General features: G+C 44.8%; 1 protein-coding gene across 1 annotated transcript; it reads right to left on the minus strand.

Annotated features, from left to right (window-relative positions):
* Positions 1 to 2,961: 2,961 nt before the first annotated feature.
* Positions 2,962 to 17,321, minus strand: Prokr1 (prokineticin receptor 1). The gene is made up of 4 exons (XM_004636135.2): positions 17,258 to 17,321; positions 16,793 to 16,907; positions 14,239 to 14,880; positions 2,962 to 5,965 (listed from the first exon to the last, which is right to left on the minus strand). The coding sequence occupies exons 3-4, from the start codon at positions 14,721 to 14,723 to the stop codon at positions 5,269 to 5,271; spliced, it is 1,182 nt and encodes a 393-aa protein (XP_004636192.1). The 5' UTR covers positions 14,724 to 14,880; positions 16,793 to 16,907; positions 17,258 to 17,321; the 3' UTR covers positions 2,962 to 5,268.
* Between the last annotated feature and the right edge of the window lie 206 nt (positions 17,322 to 17,527).

Consider the following 17,527-nt stretch of genomic DNA (forward strand, 5'->3'; position numbering starts at 1 on the left):
TGTCCTCTGGGGCCTCTTTACAGAAAAAGTGTCCTGCGATCTACTCCTTTAATTCCATTTAGTTTTGTGTCCCTCCTCCTTCCTGCCGTCTTCATTTCTACCTGTGCCCGCCCCAGAGTGCTCTTTTTGGCCTCCTCTAGGACAGGGGTTCTTAACCAGGTCAGGGGGTTACGAACTTGGATGGGGGAAAAAGCATTATTTTCACTGGTCTGTTTATCATGCATTAGTATTTCTTGTCATTATGAAGCAGGCAAAACAACAACAATAACAACAACACCTCACTAGTATTAGCAGTCCCTGCAACTGTCTCTGAGTTAGAAATCACGGATGCTTTATACCCCATTGAAATTTGTTGAGCAACCTCAAAATATTCATATTAATTATTAATTTAAAATTGTGGTAGCTATGTATCCTGGTGTTAACCTTCTCCCTTAATGCAGTAATGATTCACTACAAAGAGAGGTTACTATAAAGAAAGGTTGACCTAATTATACCATAGATTTTAACATATTTTGATGACTGCATTTCAGTATTATTAATTTCTTTTGTATTTCTATGTATTTCATTGTATAAACTTGAAACTATTTTTTAAGAAGAGGCTCTAAACTTTTCTAGGTGTCAGAAGTACCCAAGACCTTGGCTGTAAGAATTCTGTCTAAAATGCATCTATTGAGATTTAATAAAAGTTCCCCAAGAAGGGAGGAACATGGGAGTTGTGCTGAACTGTTGTTTTAGAAAATCTGGTTAATTTGGGAGATGCTTTATCATCACTCAGTGATCACACTCCAGAAAAAATCACTAAAAGGCTTTCACACAGAATGACTAAAAAGACAAGCTCTGGGACCATATGCTTGGTTTCAAATCTCAGCACGCTGGCTCACTGTGAACAACTTCACTGAGCTTAGACATTGCGTCCTCATCTGTAAAACGGGCTGGCTATGCATTCCTGACTCACAGGTTGTGTGAGACCGAGGCATGTCCCGTGACATGCTCCACTCAGCCTGCCCCTCAGTGGCTGCTAAGCTGCACCGGTGTAGAAGCCAGCAGCTGTGCTTGTTTCCAGCCACCATCCCTGCGCATCTCTTCCCTTCCTTTGTTCTGTGATGTCCTCCTTACCCGTCATCAAGACCTTTCTCATGGTCCTCTCACTCAAGCAGATTTCTCTTTTCTGCACACCTTCCCCTCCTAGCCAAGCCTACCCTCAGAGGAGGCTTTGACACTTCTTACTTAGGTCTCTGTGCTTTTCAGTATTTGTGGTTACCTCTCCCAGGATGATGACCCTATCACTGTGTGACAAGACTTTGTTTCCAGGGAAAAGCAATTGCAGTGTCCAGGAACACATAACAAAAATGCTTCTCTTCCCACTGGAATGATCATCTTTCTACTTCTCTGCACCACACCGTTCCAGTCCAAGTTCCACTTCACCCCAGACTTCCCTTATGTCTTTTGTTTTCATTGGCAGAGGAAAGAGGAAGCCCTCTGATGTCTCCAAACTTTGGCAGATAGGGTCTGCTGACCACTCTGGATACTCAGCTCAGTCTGGCCTCTTTATCTCTCTCTTCTGCTTCCCAGAAAGCAGTTCTGGAGCAGGAGCCTACTTTTTCTCTTTTACATTCCCAGGGACCTCTAACTCAGCAAGGTAAGAAAGCTGAATTCTACATCTGAGGTGTGCTTTCTTAGCACCTCCTGGCCTCTGTGTCTGAGCTGTGAGGTTCCAGGGGTAGAATGAGCTAAACTTGGCTTCTAAAAGAGCCAGGAATGTCTCTGCAAAGCTCTTAAAGGGTCTCTGGAGCAGGCCAGGCTAGGTAGGGCTCAACAGTCACTGCAAGGATTCTTGGAAAGGGTCCTCCCTTTTCCATGGGGGTGGTGCTCCCTGTACTGGGAGTACCATGCTGCAAGAATACTGCTCTATGCTCCAGGAGCCCTGAGATCTCACCTGGCAGCCACAGTGACCAGCCGTGGGACCTTGAGCATACTTCTCCCCACTTCAAGATTTTAATTTCATCAACCGTAAAATGAATGTTTTGAATTTGACACTCTCACACTCCGAGAAGGAGAATTGGACTCACTCTATGGATGCATTCCAAAATATGTCATATTTTTCAAGAAATAAGACTTGTGTTTATAATTTTCTGGTCATCCTACAAATTCTCTAGCACTCTTCCTCATTAAAAGTATGGAACTTGTTTCATGCTTGACAGTGTTCTGAGGTGACCACCGCATTTCCTTCTTTGGGTGTTTTTGATTTAAGCAATTATTTTTAAATACGTACAAATTGTTTGTAAATATATTAAAAAGCTCCTCTTTTATTTTAGTTATGGAAATAATTTGATCTTAGAAAATTATGTCTATTTGCTGCACATTGGAAGTATTTAGAAAACAGAAAGAAATATAAAATCATAAATGTCACCTCGTTGGGCTTGCCACCAGTTTGTGGCAATGCTACCAACTGTGCAGCCAGTGCAATGAACTTGAAAGTGGCATGGCATTGTAGGGTTGCCTTATTCACTTTGCACATCTAGCCATGAAGCCTGTTCAACTAAGACACCGTATCTTATGCCCGTGGCATAAGCGAGTCCTCGGATTCCAATCTTGGCATTTAGATGCTAAATGGTAACAGTGATATTATCAGAGTCGGTTTAAAAGAGAAAGATCTGCAAAGGTCTATAGATCACTTCAGGATGGGGAAATTCGTAAGCATCAAGAGCATGAGATAGCTCTGCCTCACCATCTACATGATGGTGGAATCTATTCAATCTTTACTGAAAGAATGATCATGCTAGAACCAGGAAAAGGATGGGGGAGGTACAGAGCAATAGAACAGGACAGCCAATGACCATCTATGTATGTACATCTCTTTTTATTTTACTTGGTAACAACACAGTTTTGTTTGCTATAAAATCACAAGCAGACATAAAATCACAAACAGACAATAATATCTAGAAATCACACACAAACAAGTAAAAATACATTTTAGCTTAAAAAGCAAGATGGAGTTTTGTCATGTATAAAAAAAAATAATAAGATTGGCATAATCAACTCTTGTTTAGCAGTCTTCACAGAAATGATTAATATAATCCCAATAAATTGTATAACTTTCTGACTTTTAATCCAAAAACAAGTGATCTTAGAATATATTGTACAATTTTCCTTAAAATATAAGAATTGTTCTCCAATGTGTATTTGATTTAGGTTAATACTTTAATTGATTTTTAGTCTTTCAGAGAATTTTAAACAAATTATAGGGTCTTTTGAATACCAAAAAGCAATAGGAAAAGAAATAGGTACGTCTTTGAAAGTGTGTCTTCTAGGGAAATAAACAATAAAAAATAAATTTTGCTGTCAAACAATCTGGAGTTGACTATATACAAAGGGTAACTATTACACAGTAATCACTTAGCCTTATATAAGTCCTGCTCTTGAATTAAATAAGTAGAGCCAAGTCACTCTGTAGCTCTCCATGCTTATTGGAATACAAGCAGACTGGGAAACTCTATTATTTTGTTCAGATTCATATTGGCTGGGGAAACATAGGGGAAGGTGGTTAGTACTTCTGAGATCCCAAAGATACTCTGATGCTGGAGTTTTCAAATCCTTGACTCATCTCCCGACAGGAGACTCATCTGCCACATCCTTTCCACTCTATCATCAAATTTCACAGCTTTGTTTGTACCACATGCCATTGGGAATAGAATATATGCCACGCTGCTAAGAAGAATAGGGGAAGATAACTCACTGATTGAAAAATAAAAGCCGACAATGGCAAGATTTTGGCTACAGACACCAAGGTAGTAAGTACATCTTTGTCCAGGCACTTTTCACAGTTAATAATACATATTTTTGACTACTTCTGTAGCTGAAAGCATTTTATCACACATTATTTTATTTGCTTCCACAGCCAGCACAGATAAGTACTATGTGTATTGTCTTTGTCTCAGAGAAGTTTTCCAAGGGCCATATTACACAAATGCCAAGGCTGGCTTTTAGATCTTCTGGGTCTTAAATTCCAAACTCAAAACATCAAATGAAAGAGGCGGGTTAAAAAGTGGGATGAGGCTTCAGTAACCTGGTGGGACCACCACAGTTCACTGTTGGTCCTGCCCCCAGCAATCCATATTCTTCTTCCTCTCTGATACACAGAGCTCTAACACTGAGCTACATCACCTGCCTGGAGCCCTTGACTTCACACTGAGAAACAGAAATGGAATGGCCTGTGCTTCCCAAGAATGCTTTCAACATATAAGAGCAGTGAGTCTCAACTGACGGAATCATGACTAGGATGAGATTCAGGCACTGTGACAAACACACCCTGCGTTCCAGTCACAGTGGTGAGAGTACCTCATCAGCAAGAGTTCAGGAGGAGCTCTTGCTCTGCTACTTGAGAGCTGGACAAAAGAGTGAGAAAATGTCTGATAGCCACATCCACGTGACTATATTCAAAGTTTCCCCACATCATATGCATAAAGACAGGAGAAGAAAGGAAAGGACTTAAAGGGAAGCCTACTGGTCCAAGCCAGAATAGCAGAGGTAAAGCAATGTCATCCTTAAACCCAGAGAAACTGAGCCTCGCACCATGTATTTTGATTCTCCTCACCTATACCTCCTTCCTGTGGGGTGATAGTTCACAAAGCCAAAGGAACAGATGTGTGAAGTCCTGGGCTTGGGAGTGGGGACAAGGGTATAACTTAGGAAAGTTTTTTGGGGGTGCAGACTTGGCCACAAAACATGGAGTGACACTGTGCTTGCATGCAAAGCTATTCAGAGTGAGGATCAGACCAGCGATGAGAAGTGAAGGGCTTCAGAAAGAGTCAGGAACCTCTTTTGCCTTCTTGGCCCAACCTTGTGAATGGTAGGCGTGGATTTAAGCCTAAGGGTCCTCCCAGAAATGAATGAGATCAATGTGTGGTGAGTAGCTGAGATGACCCAAAGATGTTCTCACACTCCAAACAAAAGTTCTCTGGCCTCCATGTGGAAGCCTCCTTGTCCAGTCTGCATCACACTTGACCTGGTTTAACCCCTGCTTTGTGAATTATCTCTCACCAACACGCTAGGTTTCATCAGTGCTACTCTTTGCACAAGTTAGGCATTCAATGAATAATAACTGCTACTGACAGCATCTAGTCTCATTTGTTTTAGAAATTTCAAGATCATTGGACACGATGTTCCCATGGTTGTGAGGGTTCTTGATTGAGGCACTACCCAAGCACATCTTTAGTTGGTGTCCCAAAGATCTCATCTTCTGTTTCCATTTTGCAAGGTCAGTTGAGGTTATTTTAGTCTGATGCAGTCTACCTCTTCTGTGGCAGGCATCCCAGTGGTTTTGAGGTCAAGGTCAGCACTTGACTTGCTCCCAAGGTAAGAAGACTTCCAGTGAAGCAGCATGATCTTCTTGAAGTACTTGATGGTGTTGTTCTTGAAGGTCACGAAGCACAATGTGTTGATCATGCTGTTGCTCATGGCGATGCACTCAACGATGTAGAAGGCGGTGAGGTAGTGTTTCTCCTTCACAAACACTGTAGGGAAGAAGTCACGCACAATGGTGAAGCCATAGAAGGGTGCCCAGCACAGCACATAAGCTGTGAGGATGCCCATGAGGACCAGCACCGTCTTCCTGCGGCAGCGCAGCCGCTTGCGGATCTGCTCAGTCTGGAACCCAGGGACCTCCTTGAACCAGAGCTCCCGGGAGATCCTGGCATAGCACAGGGTCATGGTGACCACAGGACCCACAAACTCGATGCCAAAGATGAAAAGGAAATAGGACTTGTAGTAGAGCTGCTGGTCCACTGGCCAGATCTGGCCACAAAAGATCTTCTCCTGGGTCTCAACAATAATGAGGATAGTTTCGGTGGTGAAGTAAGCCGAAGGGATAGCAATGAGGATAGACACCGTCCATACCAAGGCAATCAGGCCAGTGGCTGTTTTACACTTCATCCGTGGTCTCAGCGGGTGGACAATGACCAAATACCTGGGACAAGAGTGCAAATGCAGTGAGAGGAACAGATACTAGACAAGAGTTTCATTTTGGTATCATGATGAGAAGCAAATTATACATGAGAGAAAGCCCAATGAAGCATGAACTTTCTATAAAGGCAGACTTGAATGCAAACTCCATCTCCACCCGTGACTAGGTAGGTAACCTCTGGTGAGTTCACTTAATCTCTCTAAACCTCAATTTGTTTTCTTGCAAGAGATTTTTGCTCATTTTTAAGAAATAAGCACTGCTTTTGGAAAACTTTTAAAGCTACTGTCTACCAAAAACTGGCAAAAAATTATTGAATTAGTAATAATACTTCATATCAGCTTCTAGCCTGTCATAATTCCTAGGTCTGTTCTGAAAAATACCTTAAGTTTAGGGCTAAATCAACCTGGAATCTCCAAAGAGGTTCTGGTAGGAACAGCCATTTTCCAAGGAAGCTCTGGGCAGTTTGTCTGTCTATGGCAGTTACTCCATATTTTTAAGAATACTGCTCAGCAATGTGGGGGGGGGGGGAAGCATGTGGTCTTTTATCTCATTTGTCAGGTGTAAAGAAGAAAGAGGCTGAGGAGAGATGACTGACTCTTCAGGTTGTATACCACAATGCCCTTGACAGAAAACACTTAACTTCACCTTCAGGGTTGATGTGAAAAATCAATTGAGAAGATACATGAACATATTTTTTTGTAACCACAAAGCATCCGATGATAAAAGTGACTGCATCTATTCGTTACTAAAGAACCCACATGGCAGTTACCACAGTGCCCCAGGAAGGAGCGAGCACTTCCTTGGAGCTGTGAGTCATTGGTGTGGGATGACAGCACCCATTCCAGAGTGAGCACACTTAGGCAAACAGCTCCGGTTTCCTGGAAGGCTCTCCGCATCTGGCAGGGGGTGGAAGTTGGAGAAGGAGAAAGATGGATGTGAAGTGGAGAGGAATGACGTATCAACACTGGAAATAAACACATTCTCATGTGTCCACAGGTTGCCCCAGGTAAGGCTGAGTGCAAACATGACAGGCACCTCATAGGAAGCCAAAGCAATTGTGTGCCCTGAAATCAATCCTCTTGAGGTCATCTGTCCTGGGGTTTTGATCTGAAGAGAGGTTCATTCCTGTGCATGCATATGTGACTACATTCCTGCCATTGCCATCCCTCCCCATAACACAAGCAACCAAGACAACCGAATATATTTGGAGAGTTTACTAAAGCTTTGACCCAGCTTCTGGAAGATGACAGATGGAGTTGGCTGGTTTGAGTCCACTGTCTGGTCACTGAGCTTCCTGCCTGCCACAGTGACCACCAGCATCCACCTTTGGCACTCCAGCCAACTGTATGGTGCTGCAAAATGAAATGGGAATATCAGCAGAGGCTAGTAATGCTTCTGCCCATGGGAAGGGGGTCTCTCAGGAAGGCCACGGTGCTCCTGATGTTACCAGTGCATTAAATGTGCTCAGACACCTCATGAAAAGAGTTCTCAATTGCTTATTTTCCCTCCATCCACCCCAAAGTTATGCTAGCCACTCTCAAAGAAAACTTCTACCTTCATATTTGTTCACTATATGTATTTTTACTGTATATTTCTCTTCCCTTCTTTTACAATATATTTCCATGAATCCATAGGCAATAACCCAATCAACAACTCTGCTCTGCAACAACCTTGTTGTATGAATTTGACTCATTTTCCTTAACATTGTTGGTTAAATTCTTAAGAATAAAATAGAAATGTCACCTGGATACTATAAGACTCCCCTGAGCTATGGTGTATAAACAGCAACAAAGTACTCCAGAAATGACTGATATTTATAAATGCTACTGTCAGAGCTATTATGTCTACACAGCAATGTTCTTTTACCTGTTATTGGCAAGTACTGCATTCGCAAGTCTTCTACTGCTTTCTATTTTATTGAATCCAATCTTTACTTCAAAGCAATTAGCAGGGCTGCTTCATCCCTGCTATGACTACAGTGCCTTCAGTCCAGATGCATTCAAAGCCAACAGTTCTCGGAGAACAAGAACTACAGACTGCCGGACAAAGGGACTTCTTGACTCTCTCTGACATCCCTCCCCAAACCCCCAATCCTTACCTGAGGTTAGCACCATATGCTGTGCGAGAAGTCTTTCTGATATATTTGCCTACAGATAAGTTACAACAAATTGTTTTTGGAGTTTCTATTAGCCTTGATTAAGCTAGGATCAGAAGCCCAGAGCTCTAGTATTGGCAATGTCACTTATAGTTTATAAAGAATTCATAAATTATACAGACTGTTCAAATCTGCAGTTGCATGAAATAATCCTAACTCCACTATGTGGGTAAGGAAGTGAAGAGTCCTATTTTCAAGAAGAGAAAGCTGAGGCTTAGAAAAGTAAACAACATGTCCAAAGCTACACAGCTTCTGTCACAGAAGTTGAAAAAGCCATGACTCAAACCAATCTTGTTGCAAACCCAGTGGCTTCTCCAACATGCCATCTGTCCCTTCCCTTTCCAGCAAGTGAAACAATTCTCTGCCTCCTTCCTTCTCAGCATTGCCACTGCCACCTTCTTTTTGCTTTCTAGTTGATTTCTACTTACTGACCTTCCATGAAAGGGTCAGACATGTGGCAGCTACTTTTCTCCAATTATCGCCACACCCTTGCTAGTCCCAAGGGTCTATGACTACAGTGCCTTTGATCCAGATCTATCCAAGGCCAACAGTTCTCAGAGAACAAGAAATAAAGGCTGCTGGACAAAGAGATTTCCAGGGCTGAGTATGTGTGGTGATAGTGGGTGGACTGGGTTTGAGTAAATGAAGCAGTGGGCTCGTTCTCTGTCACAGGCTCTGCCCCCATGCAGCCATGGAAATGGCAGTTGCAGCAGCTACAAGAGTGGCTGTGGGATGGGCAGCATGTACCACCTTCTCTAGGGGCAGCCAGCCCCAACGAATGGGTTCACCAGGGGACATCTACTACTGAAAACTTTGCGGACCCCAACAAAGCTAAAGGAAAGCATCCTCCAACTGATTCCAGACTGATGGATCACCTCAGAATTATGGGTAAAAAAAAGAGAGGGCCCCACCCTGAGCATCCTAGTGCTGTGACACCCCTGAGATACACCTCAGTGACTATGAAAGTGTCTCCACATCAAAGAATGAACCTGGAACAGAGTTCTTGCAAAGATTTTTCACTTCCCTTTTGCCAGTAGGTTACCTCATGGAGGATAAAAAATACAGTGTCTAAATTCAAAATTGTAAAGCTCTATTACAGTAAAAGACAGGTTGCTATTAATCCCACAGAAAATAATCCCTTTTGCCTTGAACACATTCATCATCCCATTTATCTTGCCACTTTCTGGAGCCAATGTGGAAGCCCCCTTTTATAAGTATCTTTTCATGGCTGCCTCAGTGTCCTGAATAAATTCAAAACATTTAAGGGAATTTCTGTCAAATAAAAATGTTACAGAGTGTCTTCATCTACCTTATTTACCAGCCCTGACTTCTGGGTCTTCCCCAAGGTCAAGAAAATCATGAAAGGCAATAGGTTGAGTCAATTCAGGACATCAAGGCAGGAACAGTACAACTATAGATTTCCATAAATGAGAACTTCTAGAGCCGCTCCAGAAAACGACAACAATGGGATATGTGTTGGAGGCCAGAAGGGAGTATTTTGAGGATTATTGTTGGCAATGTGTTTTTTATCCTATTTTTTTTAATTTAGACATTTATTGTATTTTATGATCTTCCTCATTCTCCTTCTATTGGATTTTGAGAACTTCTGGAATATGACCCTATCTTTTCTGATCTCTGGTCTCCTTCCATTTCTTTGTCTCTGCAATGCTTTCCTCCCTAAAGTTCTTCACCTCAGATATTGCTACCTTGAGGTTTTTAATTTTTTTATTTAATTTATTTATTTGTTTTTATGTATTTGGTTGTTACAGGGTCTCACCATGCATCTCGGGTGCATGGTGGTCCTCCTGCTTTCAGCCACCCCAGCACTGGGATTATAGGCATGTGCCAGGGGGACTCTGGCCTGCTCAGCCCACCCTAGGAGTGGGGCCGGTGCAGCATGTGGTGCCAAGGATTGAACCGTGATCACTGCACTTGCCTAAACTTGCCTAAGCAAGTTTAATCTGCTGAATTATCTCACTGGCTCCCTTGAGGCTTTTATAAACAGTGTTCCATCCTCTTGGAAAATCTTCGCTTTGTTTTGCTGATCTTCATTTGTTGAAGGCCAACCTAAAAGTCAAATCTCTTCCACGAGGACTCCTCTGACCACCCAATACACAATGATCTCACCCTGCTCCAGATTTCATTCCAAAATTGTCCTTCACTTAGTCTTAAACCTTTTTATCCATGTAAGCTCCCTCCCTCCCTCCTAACCCCCAAAGTGTAAGCTTCCAAGAGCAGCAGTTGTCTTAAATTAGTTTATTATTTTCTATCTATGAATTTGGGGCACCTTGTAGGATTTCAGTAAAACTTCATCCCCATCAAGTACCTGGCACTAGGTGAATAGAAATGTAAAAAATGCTGTGGTGACAGTTCTCAAAAAAGATCACAGTCTGGGTTGGAAAATAGGACACAAATGTGATTACCCGCATGAGACCCGGAGTCTGGGCCTAGATAAGGTTAGAGTGAAAGACATTGAGCTGCGCTTTGTAGACAGTGGTGTTACTGTGGCTCATTTACCCAAGACACAGAGATGTGTCCAAGACAGAGACTAATTTGGTTGCAGCCTTGCTTACTTTCCCCAAGGCAAAGGGACCTGCTTTCTGTTCCTAGAACCAATCAGGTTTCTCCCTACCTTGGGGCCTCTGTGCTTATAATTCTCTTATCTCCAAAGCTTTCTCCCAACCTTCCCGAGGCTGACTCCTGGCCATCATTTAGAAGTCGGTTCAAATGTCTCCTCAGAGACACTTATCTTGAAGTGGTACCTAGAGCAGGTACCACACTCAGTCACTCTCAGAGCTTCTGAGGGTGCGTGCTTGTGTTCTCAGTGTTTGTCACTTCTGAAATCACCTTCCTTTTCTGTGTGCCTTGCAGTCCTCTTGAATATAATCTCTTATGCTCATTTATAACCTCCATGAGGGAGAGAACTTTTTAAATATCTCTCACTTGGTATTATAGCCCCAGCGCTTGAAAGAGTCCCTGTCACATGGTATTCCTCTATAAGGGTTGTTAGAATGAATATATGTGTGAAGGACAGTCCAGGGTGGATAGTGAGGGGAGTAAGGTTGACAGCTGGGCAGAGCCAAAGTATGCCAAATGCAGGAAGCCCAAAGGGAAACTGTGACACTGCAGAAAAAGGTAGGGGCAAGGGTGTTTCACCAGGACCTGGCACTTAAATGAGTGCTAGTGAATGAGAGAGAGGACAGGATGAAACAGACCTTCCAGTTTAGATGATGGCAACAGCAACAAAAGCAACAGTGGGAACAAAAATCCAAGAAGGAAGCAGGTAAGCAGTTCTTTTCTGCTACATTTTGATAGCTTTATTTTTTTATAACTTTATGATTTTCTCTAGTATGTCATAGAAACAATTGTTTCAGTGAAATTAAAGAGGCTAGCCAATGGGAAATATTCAACTTATACGGCTTGGTGGTTGTTGTCCTTGTTCCTTTAAGGGTTAATTTAAGAACTACAATGTCTACTATTTAGGGCTTACTCTTCTCAAATATTGCTCTAAACAATTGCAGATACTACTGCATTTAATTCTCAAAGCAGCAATGCAATACATTAAGTTTTCTCGTTATCCACATCTCATACGTGCGAACACTGAGGCAAAGAGAGGTCAAATAACTAAAAGAAGGCCCTACAGTGTGTAGATGGTACAGCAAAAATCCAAGCTTAGGAACAGGAACTGCTAATACAATCCCTAGAGAAATTTCGTTAAGCAAAAGTAGAGGCACTGGGCTGCGGAGATAGTTCGGCAGTCTAAGTGCCTGCCTAGCAAGCGCAAGGACTTGGGCTGATCTCTGGTACTGCATGCCATGCCAGCCACTGAAACTGGATGTGGTGGCACACACCTGTAATCCCAGTGCTGAGGAGGCTGAGACAAGAAGATCACTGAGTCCAAGCTGCATAGTGAGACTCTGTACCAAATAGATAAATAAAATATTTTTTTAAAAAAAAACCTAGAGGCATTTTTTACAATCATAGGTATAGACTAAGATAAAAAATTTCATTCTCTCAAGCTAACCAAATCAAACGTGAAACTCATCAGTAAAATTCTGAACAACACATGAGACTAGACAAAAATCAATGATTCCTAGACCAGGAAATTGAAATTAGATGGCAACAACACATTAAAATAAAATAATGTGAAACAAAGATCACACGTCAATTTAATAAAAAAATAAAAATAAAAAAAACCTAGTGCATTAGAGCTGCCTGCTCGTGAGCCAGAGCCAAGGTCAGTGTGGTGCCAGTGCACATGTTTTCCTGCAAAGCTAGGGCACAAGTTTTCAGTCACAACCCCTCCCTGAACAACCACAGCTCATACTTGGTGCATTTAATGTGCAGTACATAAACTCACACCACAAGTGAGATGTCTGCAGGATTTCAAGAAAGTTGCCTTTGGTATGAAAGTGAAAGGAATTCAGCAGAATGTGCTTGATTGGTTTACATGAATTACACATTAAAAACAAACCAGTGCCCCTCAGCTTACTTCACACCCTCCCCCTGGAAGCCCTCCTACAGTCATCAGCCCTGTTGACCAGGGGGGCCGCTGCACAGTTAACAGACTTCCCCTCAGGAGTAGAGCCCCACTCCACACAGCACCTACCTACCTTCCTTACCCTTCATGACTTGGTGGACTCCTGAGAAGGCCTGATAGCATGCACTTTCGGGGAAAGACCCCACATGCTCTGTTCTGCTTGTGTATTGAGAGAAAAAGCGATTTCCATGTTCAGGCAAGGTCAGATACCACGTCCCTGCAGCTCCTCCTTGGGAACTTTGGCTGCACAACCTCTGCTTGACCTTTGCCCTTGTGCTCTGGTTGCAGGCTTGCTCAGAGTCCTTGCCTAGGCAGATAAAGTCCTTAACATCCTTCTCTAGGGAAAGGAGACAGTGACTCTACACCACAGTGGAGCAATGGATTTTAATGCCAGACTCCATCTGACCCCCTTTCTGAGGTTATTCTACCACTTCTCTCCAGCTTTCCAAAACATGCTCTGCTAGCTGTGCTCCTCTCTGGAACACTGACTCAGGATGCCCTGACTTCTCGGGCCAGATTGAACCACTCAGAGCCCCAAGGCTGTATAGCAGAGAGAACAGGAGTGCACCAAGCTGTCTGGGCTGTTCTGATCTTAGTACATAGAGGTCTGATTCTACCCTCAGGGTACCTGGTTATGGACCACAGCGAGGGCCTTCATCCTGAAAGACTTTTTGAAAAGTAAGCAGAGAAGCATGTAAACACTATTCCCAGGGACAATAGCCATTTTGGCCCATTCACATAAGTTTATACCATGTAAAAATAACTATAAGGAAGGTTTACAAAGGGTGCTGTCACTGATTTTATTTACCACCACTAGAAACAGTTCTTTTGCACTGTTGCATATAAATGGATATAAAGGTGCAAAGTGATTCATACAAAAACAAGCAAGCAAACTTATGTTCCCTTTTTGCGTTTTTTAAAAGCAAATTTTGTTTAAAAATCAATTATTAGGAGAGCATGTATTGGTAAAGAAATTCTTTTTAATTGATTTTATTGATATATATATATATATATATATAAAATGATCATGTTTATCATATGGAATTTGTACCTGTACATAATATATACATCTTGATTCTTCTCTTCTTCCTCAATTCCCTCCCCTCCTTACAACCTGGTAGCGAAATTCACTTTTTTTTTTTTTTTGAGGTACTGGGGATTGAACTCAGGACCCTGTGCTTGCCAGGGAAGCGCTTATTCTACTAAGCTATCTCCCCAGCCTTCCTGTGAAATTCATAATGGGATAAAAACTTCCCTTGAAATTTTCAAGTTCACTGTAGAAGTAACTGCCTATGTATCCATATCCCTCTTACCTGTCTACTACAGACTTGAAACAGGCACAACACGTGGAGCAGACTCACAGCAGAGTGGTCAAAAGCCTTTCTACTGCACAACCGTAGGGGGCTCCACTGCTTCCTGCCTGACCAAAGCTGGTAAAGTTCTCTCTTTGGAATCTCATGCATCCACATCATGGGGAGTATGGATCATTCTTATCAACCTGCAAGTGCAGGAAAGGAGGGGCCAACTCCAGTGTCTCTTCCTCCCTGACCACTTTGGCTGCCCCCACCCCCCTGCACTCACCTGTCAATGGCGATGGCCAGCAAGGCATTAGTGGAAACATAGAGAGAGACAGTGCGCAGGTAGTTGACAGAGGCACACAGGACATGGCCGTGCTCCCAGGACAGCTGGCGCACCACGTAATAGTCCATCTCAAAGGGACAACAGACAATGGCCACGAGGAAGTCAGAGATGGCCAGGTTGGCAATGAGCAGGTTGGTGAGGTTGCGCAGCTTCTTGTAGCGGGCCAGGGCAGCGATAAAGATGAAGTTGCCAACACCACAGACCAGCATGATGCCCACCAGGGCCATGCCAATGACGATCTTGGCAGCAAAGAAAGTCCGGGAATTTGTCACATCCTCCTCTTCATCCAAAGGCATGTCATAGTCACCATAGCTAAAGTTGAATGGCAGGGAAACAGCTTGTGCTCCATGGGAGTCGAGTAGAGAAAGGAAGGTAGTGGAGGAATTGGTAGTGTTTCCTTCCGTGATCCCCACAGTGATCTCCATCTGGCCTGGTGGTGCTGTGAGTGACACTGCTGGGAAATCTGCAGGAGCAATGTCTATACAACTGATGTTTTCCTCTGTGCTGACACTGAGCTCTCCCTTAACAAGTCAGGTTCCCGCCAGCATCCTTGGGGCACAGTATCCCAGCTCCACTCTAAGCCTTTGAAAGACACACAAACAGTTGGCTCCATGTTGAATGAACCTGGATGAATTTAAAATCATCCTGTAGCCTAAGCAGATCCATTAGCCACCTGCTCAGAGTGAATGTGGGGTGATGGAGTGGAAATAAGCAGACAGGAAGTAAACAAATGGAAACCACAGATGCACTTGACTGAGGGAGGCTGGACTGCTACAGAGACAGTCAGGCCCTGACTCTATCTATTTCCATTCCACCAAATGTACTTTTCCTCGAGGACCACAGGTGAGAGTGTGGGAAGGCTGAAGACAGCAGGGACCTGTCCTGAACTCCTTCGACTGTCCTATCTGAAATACATCCTAGGTGAACATCCCCATTCTGTGGCAGCAGTAATTCTTTTCTAGTGCCTAAAAAAATTATTCTGAAATCCACAGCAGAGGGATGACTTTCAGATAATCTATTTGCTCCCCACTTGCTGATCTTCTGGGAAAACACAGATATAAAATTATGAGACCATGTAGCAGCTACCTTCCCCATCCTCACCCAGCTTCCTTTCCCACATCAAAATCTGCTGTGATCCTAGAAGCAAGGCACAGTGTCTCCCAAGGCCTGTCCCCCCCAAGCAAAGTTTTTGGTGGCAAGGTCTCAGCCTATCACCCACTGAAGACATTAGAGAGGGGACCTGAGAGTGGAGTTCTTCCTCAGGGGTTGTGTGTCCTGAGGTAAACAGCTTAAACACTCAGTTTCAACATCCTCCAGGAAAGAGATCAATACTGTCTGTAAAGCACAGAGCTCCCTGGAGAGGGACAGTGTTACACCCCAGAATGCAAGGAATTCTGAGTGCTAGGCCAACTAGCTGCAGGGAAGGGGAAGGAGAAGGAAACCCTGGCCCTGAGACCACCACACCACATAATGGGGATGGTTACAGGGTTTGTAAGGAACACTGGCAAGGACAGAAAGGTAACCAGGGTCCCCTCCCCTGCAGAGCCCTTCTCAAAGCCTGAAGACTTCAGACCAGGGAGCTGGACATAAGAGAAGGCTTGGGGTCTGGAATGTACCATAACTATCAAGAGAATAAGAGGGAGAAGAATGGCAATCCTGAGTTCCTGGAAAAAAGAAGACACAAGGATGATGCCCGAGACCTTCCAAGAAAGCCTGTTGCCCAAGCTCCTCAAGGAAAGGCCCCAGAGCCTGTCTGTAGGAGGCCAGGTTATAGACCCAGCACCTCATCTGGATTCTGTCCCTCCTCTGAGCTCTCAGTCCTGTCCAGCAAGCCGACTGACTTCTGTTCCCATCTGGAGTAAAAAAAAAAAAAAAAAAAAAAAGGATGGGAGCTGAAGAGCCAAAGGGGGTCAAGGCTTGAGAACTCAGTGAGACCTGACTGGCCCCCTGCAGGCCCTGTGTGTCAGGACACCCCACCCCTGAGGGCACCCACCAAGCACACCACTAGGAAGGCTCACAGCCAGGATTTAAAACCAAGAATATAGAAACTTCTGGGGTGGTGAGACAGGCTAGAAGACTAAGGATTGTAAGGAAAATTGTTCTAGTCTTTCCTGCTGTACTCTCTGCTTTCAAGGAGGAATCCCATGCCCTATATTCCATCCCCCTGCGCTGTCATCTGCATCGCTGGACGGGTCTTTCTAGCCCCTGCCCACCTCCAATATATCCTACTTCCAGCACTCTCTTACTTAAAACTTTCTTTCCTCTTCTTCTTCTTCTTTTTTTTTTTTTTTTTTTTTTTTTTTCCTTCTGGAAGCCTGGACAACTATACCGAAGGACAAGAAAGAGGGCGTAGCCTGGCTGTCCTGAGAGATGCCCTCTTTGGGGTCCCTGGAAGAGCCCCCTCCCCATTCAGAAGCCCGCACTCCCTCTGCTCCCCAGCAGCCTTGGGGCGCTGGGAGTCTGTGGAGCGACTTCCCGGAGGGAAGCTCAGTACCTGCTGCCTCAGCACCCCGCAGTCTTCATCGCAGGGCTGGGGACAAGGATGTTTCTCCCTGGAGGTTCCGGTCTCTTTCTCCTTCCTGAAGCTCTTTCCGAGGCTGGGGAGCGAGCTGCCAAAGCAAAGAGAGGCAGCTGGGCGCCGGAGCCACCCCGGCTCGGCTCGGGGCCGCCCCTCTCGCGCTGTCCCTGCCCCCCAATGGCCACGGGATGCTCGAGGCTTCAAGAGGCGAGGCCAGGCTCCTCGCGACTCACCAAGGCTTAGTCAGAGAGCCGGGTCGTCCCGTGCCGCTGGGTTTGCGGAATCCAAGGGAGCCGGCGGGCAGGCGGGAGGCGCGTCCCCTGCCCGGACTCCGGAACTGTGGCCTGGGCGGGGAGGGGAGGGCTGAGCGCCCAGCCCGCAGGCAGTGCCCTGGCCGGACGGCTGGCTATGCCCCAGGCTGTGGACTCCTCGGTCGCTCACCTGGCCGGTCCAGCGCCGCCGCCAGAGTGGGCGGACACGGCCCAGCTGAGCAGCGAGCTTCCAAAGCGCCCGGAGGAGACTCCCTGCTGCCCACAACACTGCCCGCCCAGGGCACACTGAGATGGCCCACGCTGCAGCCCCTTGGGCCAGGCCAACCTCACACCCGACTGTCCACTGTTAGCCGCCTGCACCTCTGCTGGAGACAGGCTCGGAGAGTGCTCTCTGGAGGCGGCGTTTGCAGCGAGAGAGAAAGGGCTCTCTCCCCTATAC

The sequence above is a fragment of the Octodon degus genome, unplaced genomic scaffold (assembly GCF_000260255.1).
Source record: "Octodon degus isolate 3935 unplaced genomic scaffold, OctDeg1.0 scaffold00078, whole genome shotgun sequence".
NCBI classification, from domain to species: Eukaryota; Metazoa; Chordata; class Mammalia; order Rodentia; family Octodontidae; genus Octodon; species Octodon degus.

Coding starts and splice junctions, on each gene's coding strand:
- Prokr1 (XM_004636135.2), bottom strand. CDS start 14,723: ATGGAGATCACTGTGGGGATCACGGAAGGAAACACTACCAATTCCTCC. Junction 5,966..14,238: donor CTGGCCATCGCCATTGACAG/GTGAGTGCAGGG, acceptor CTCTTGTCCCAG/GTATTTGGTCATTGTCCACC.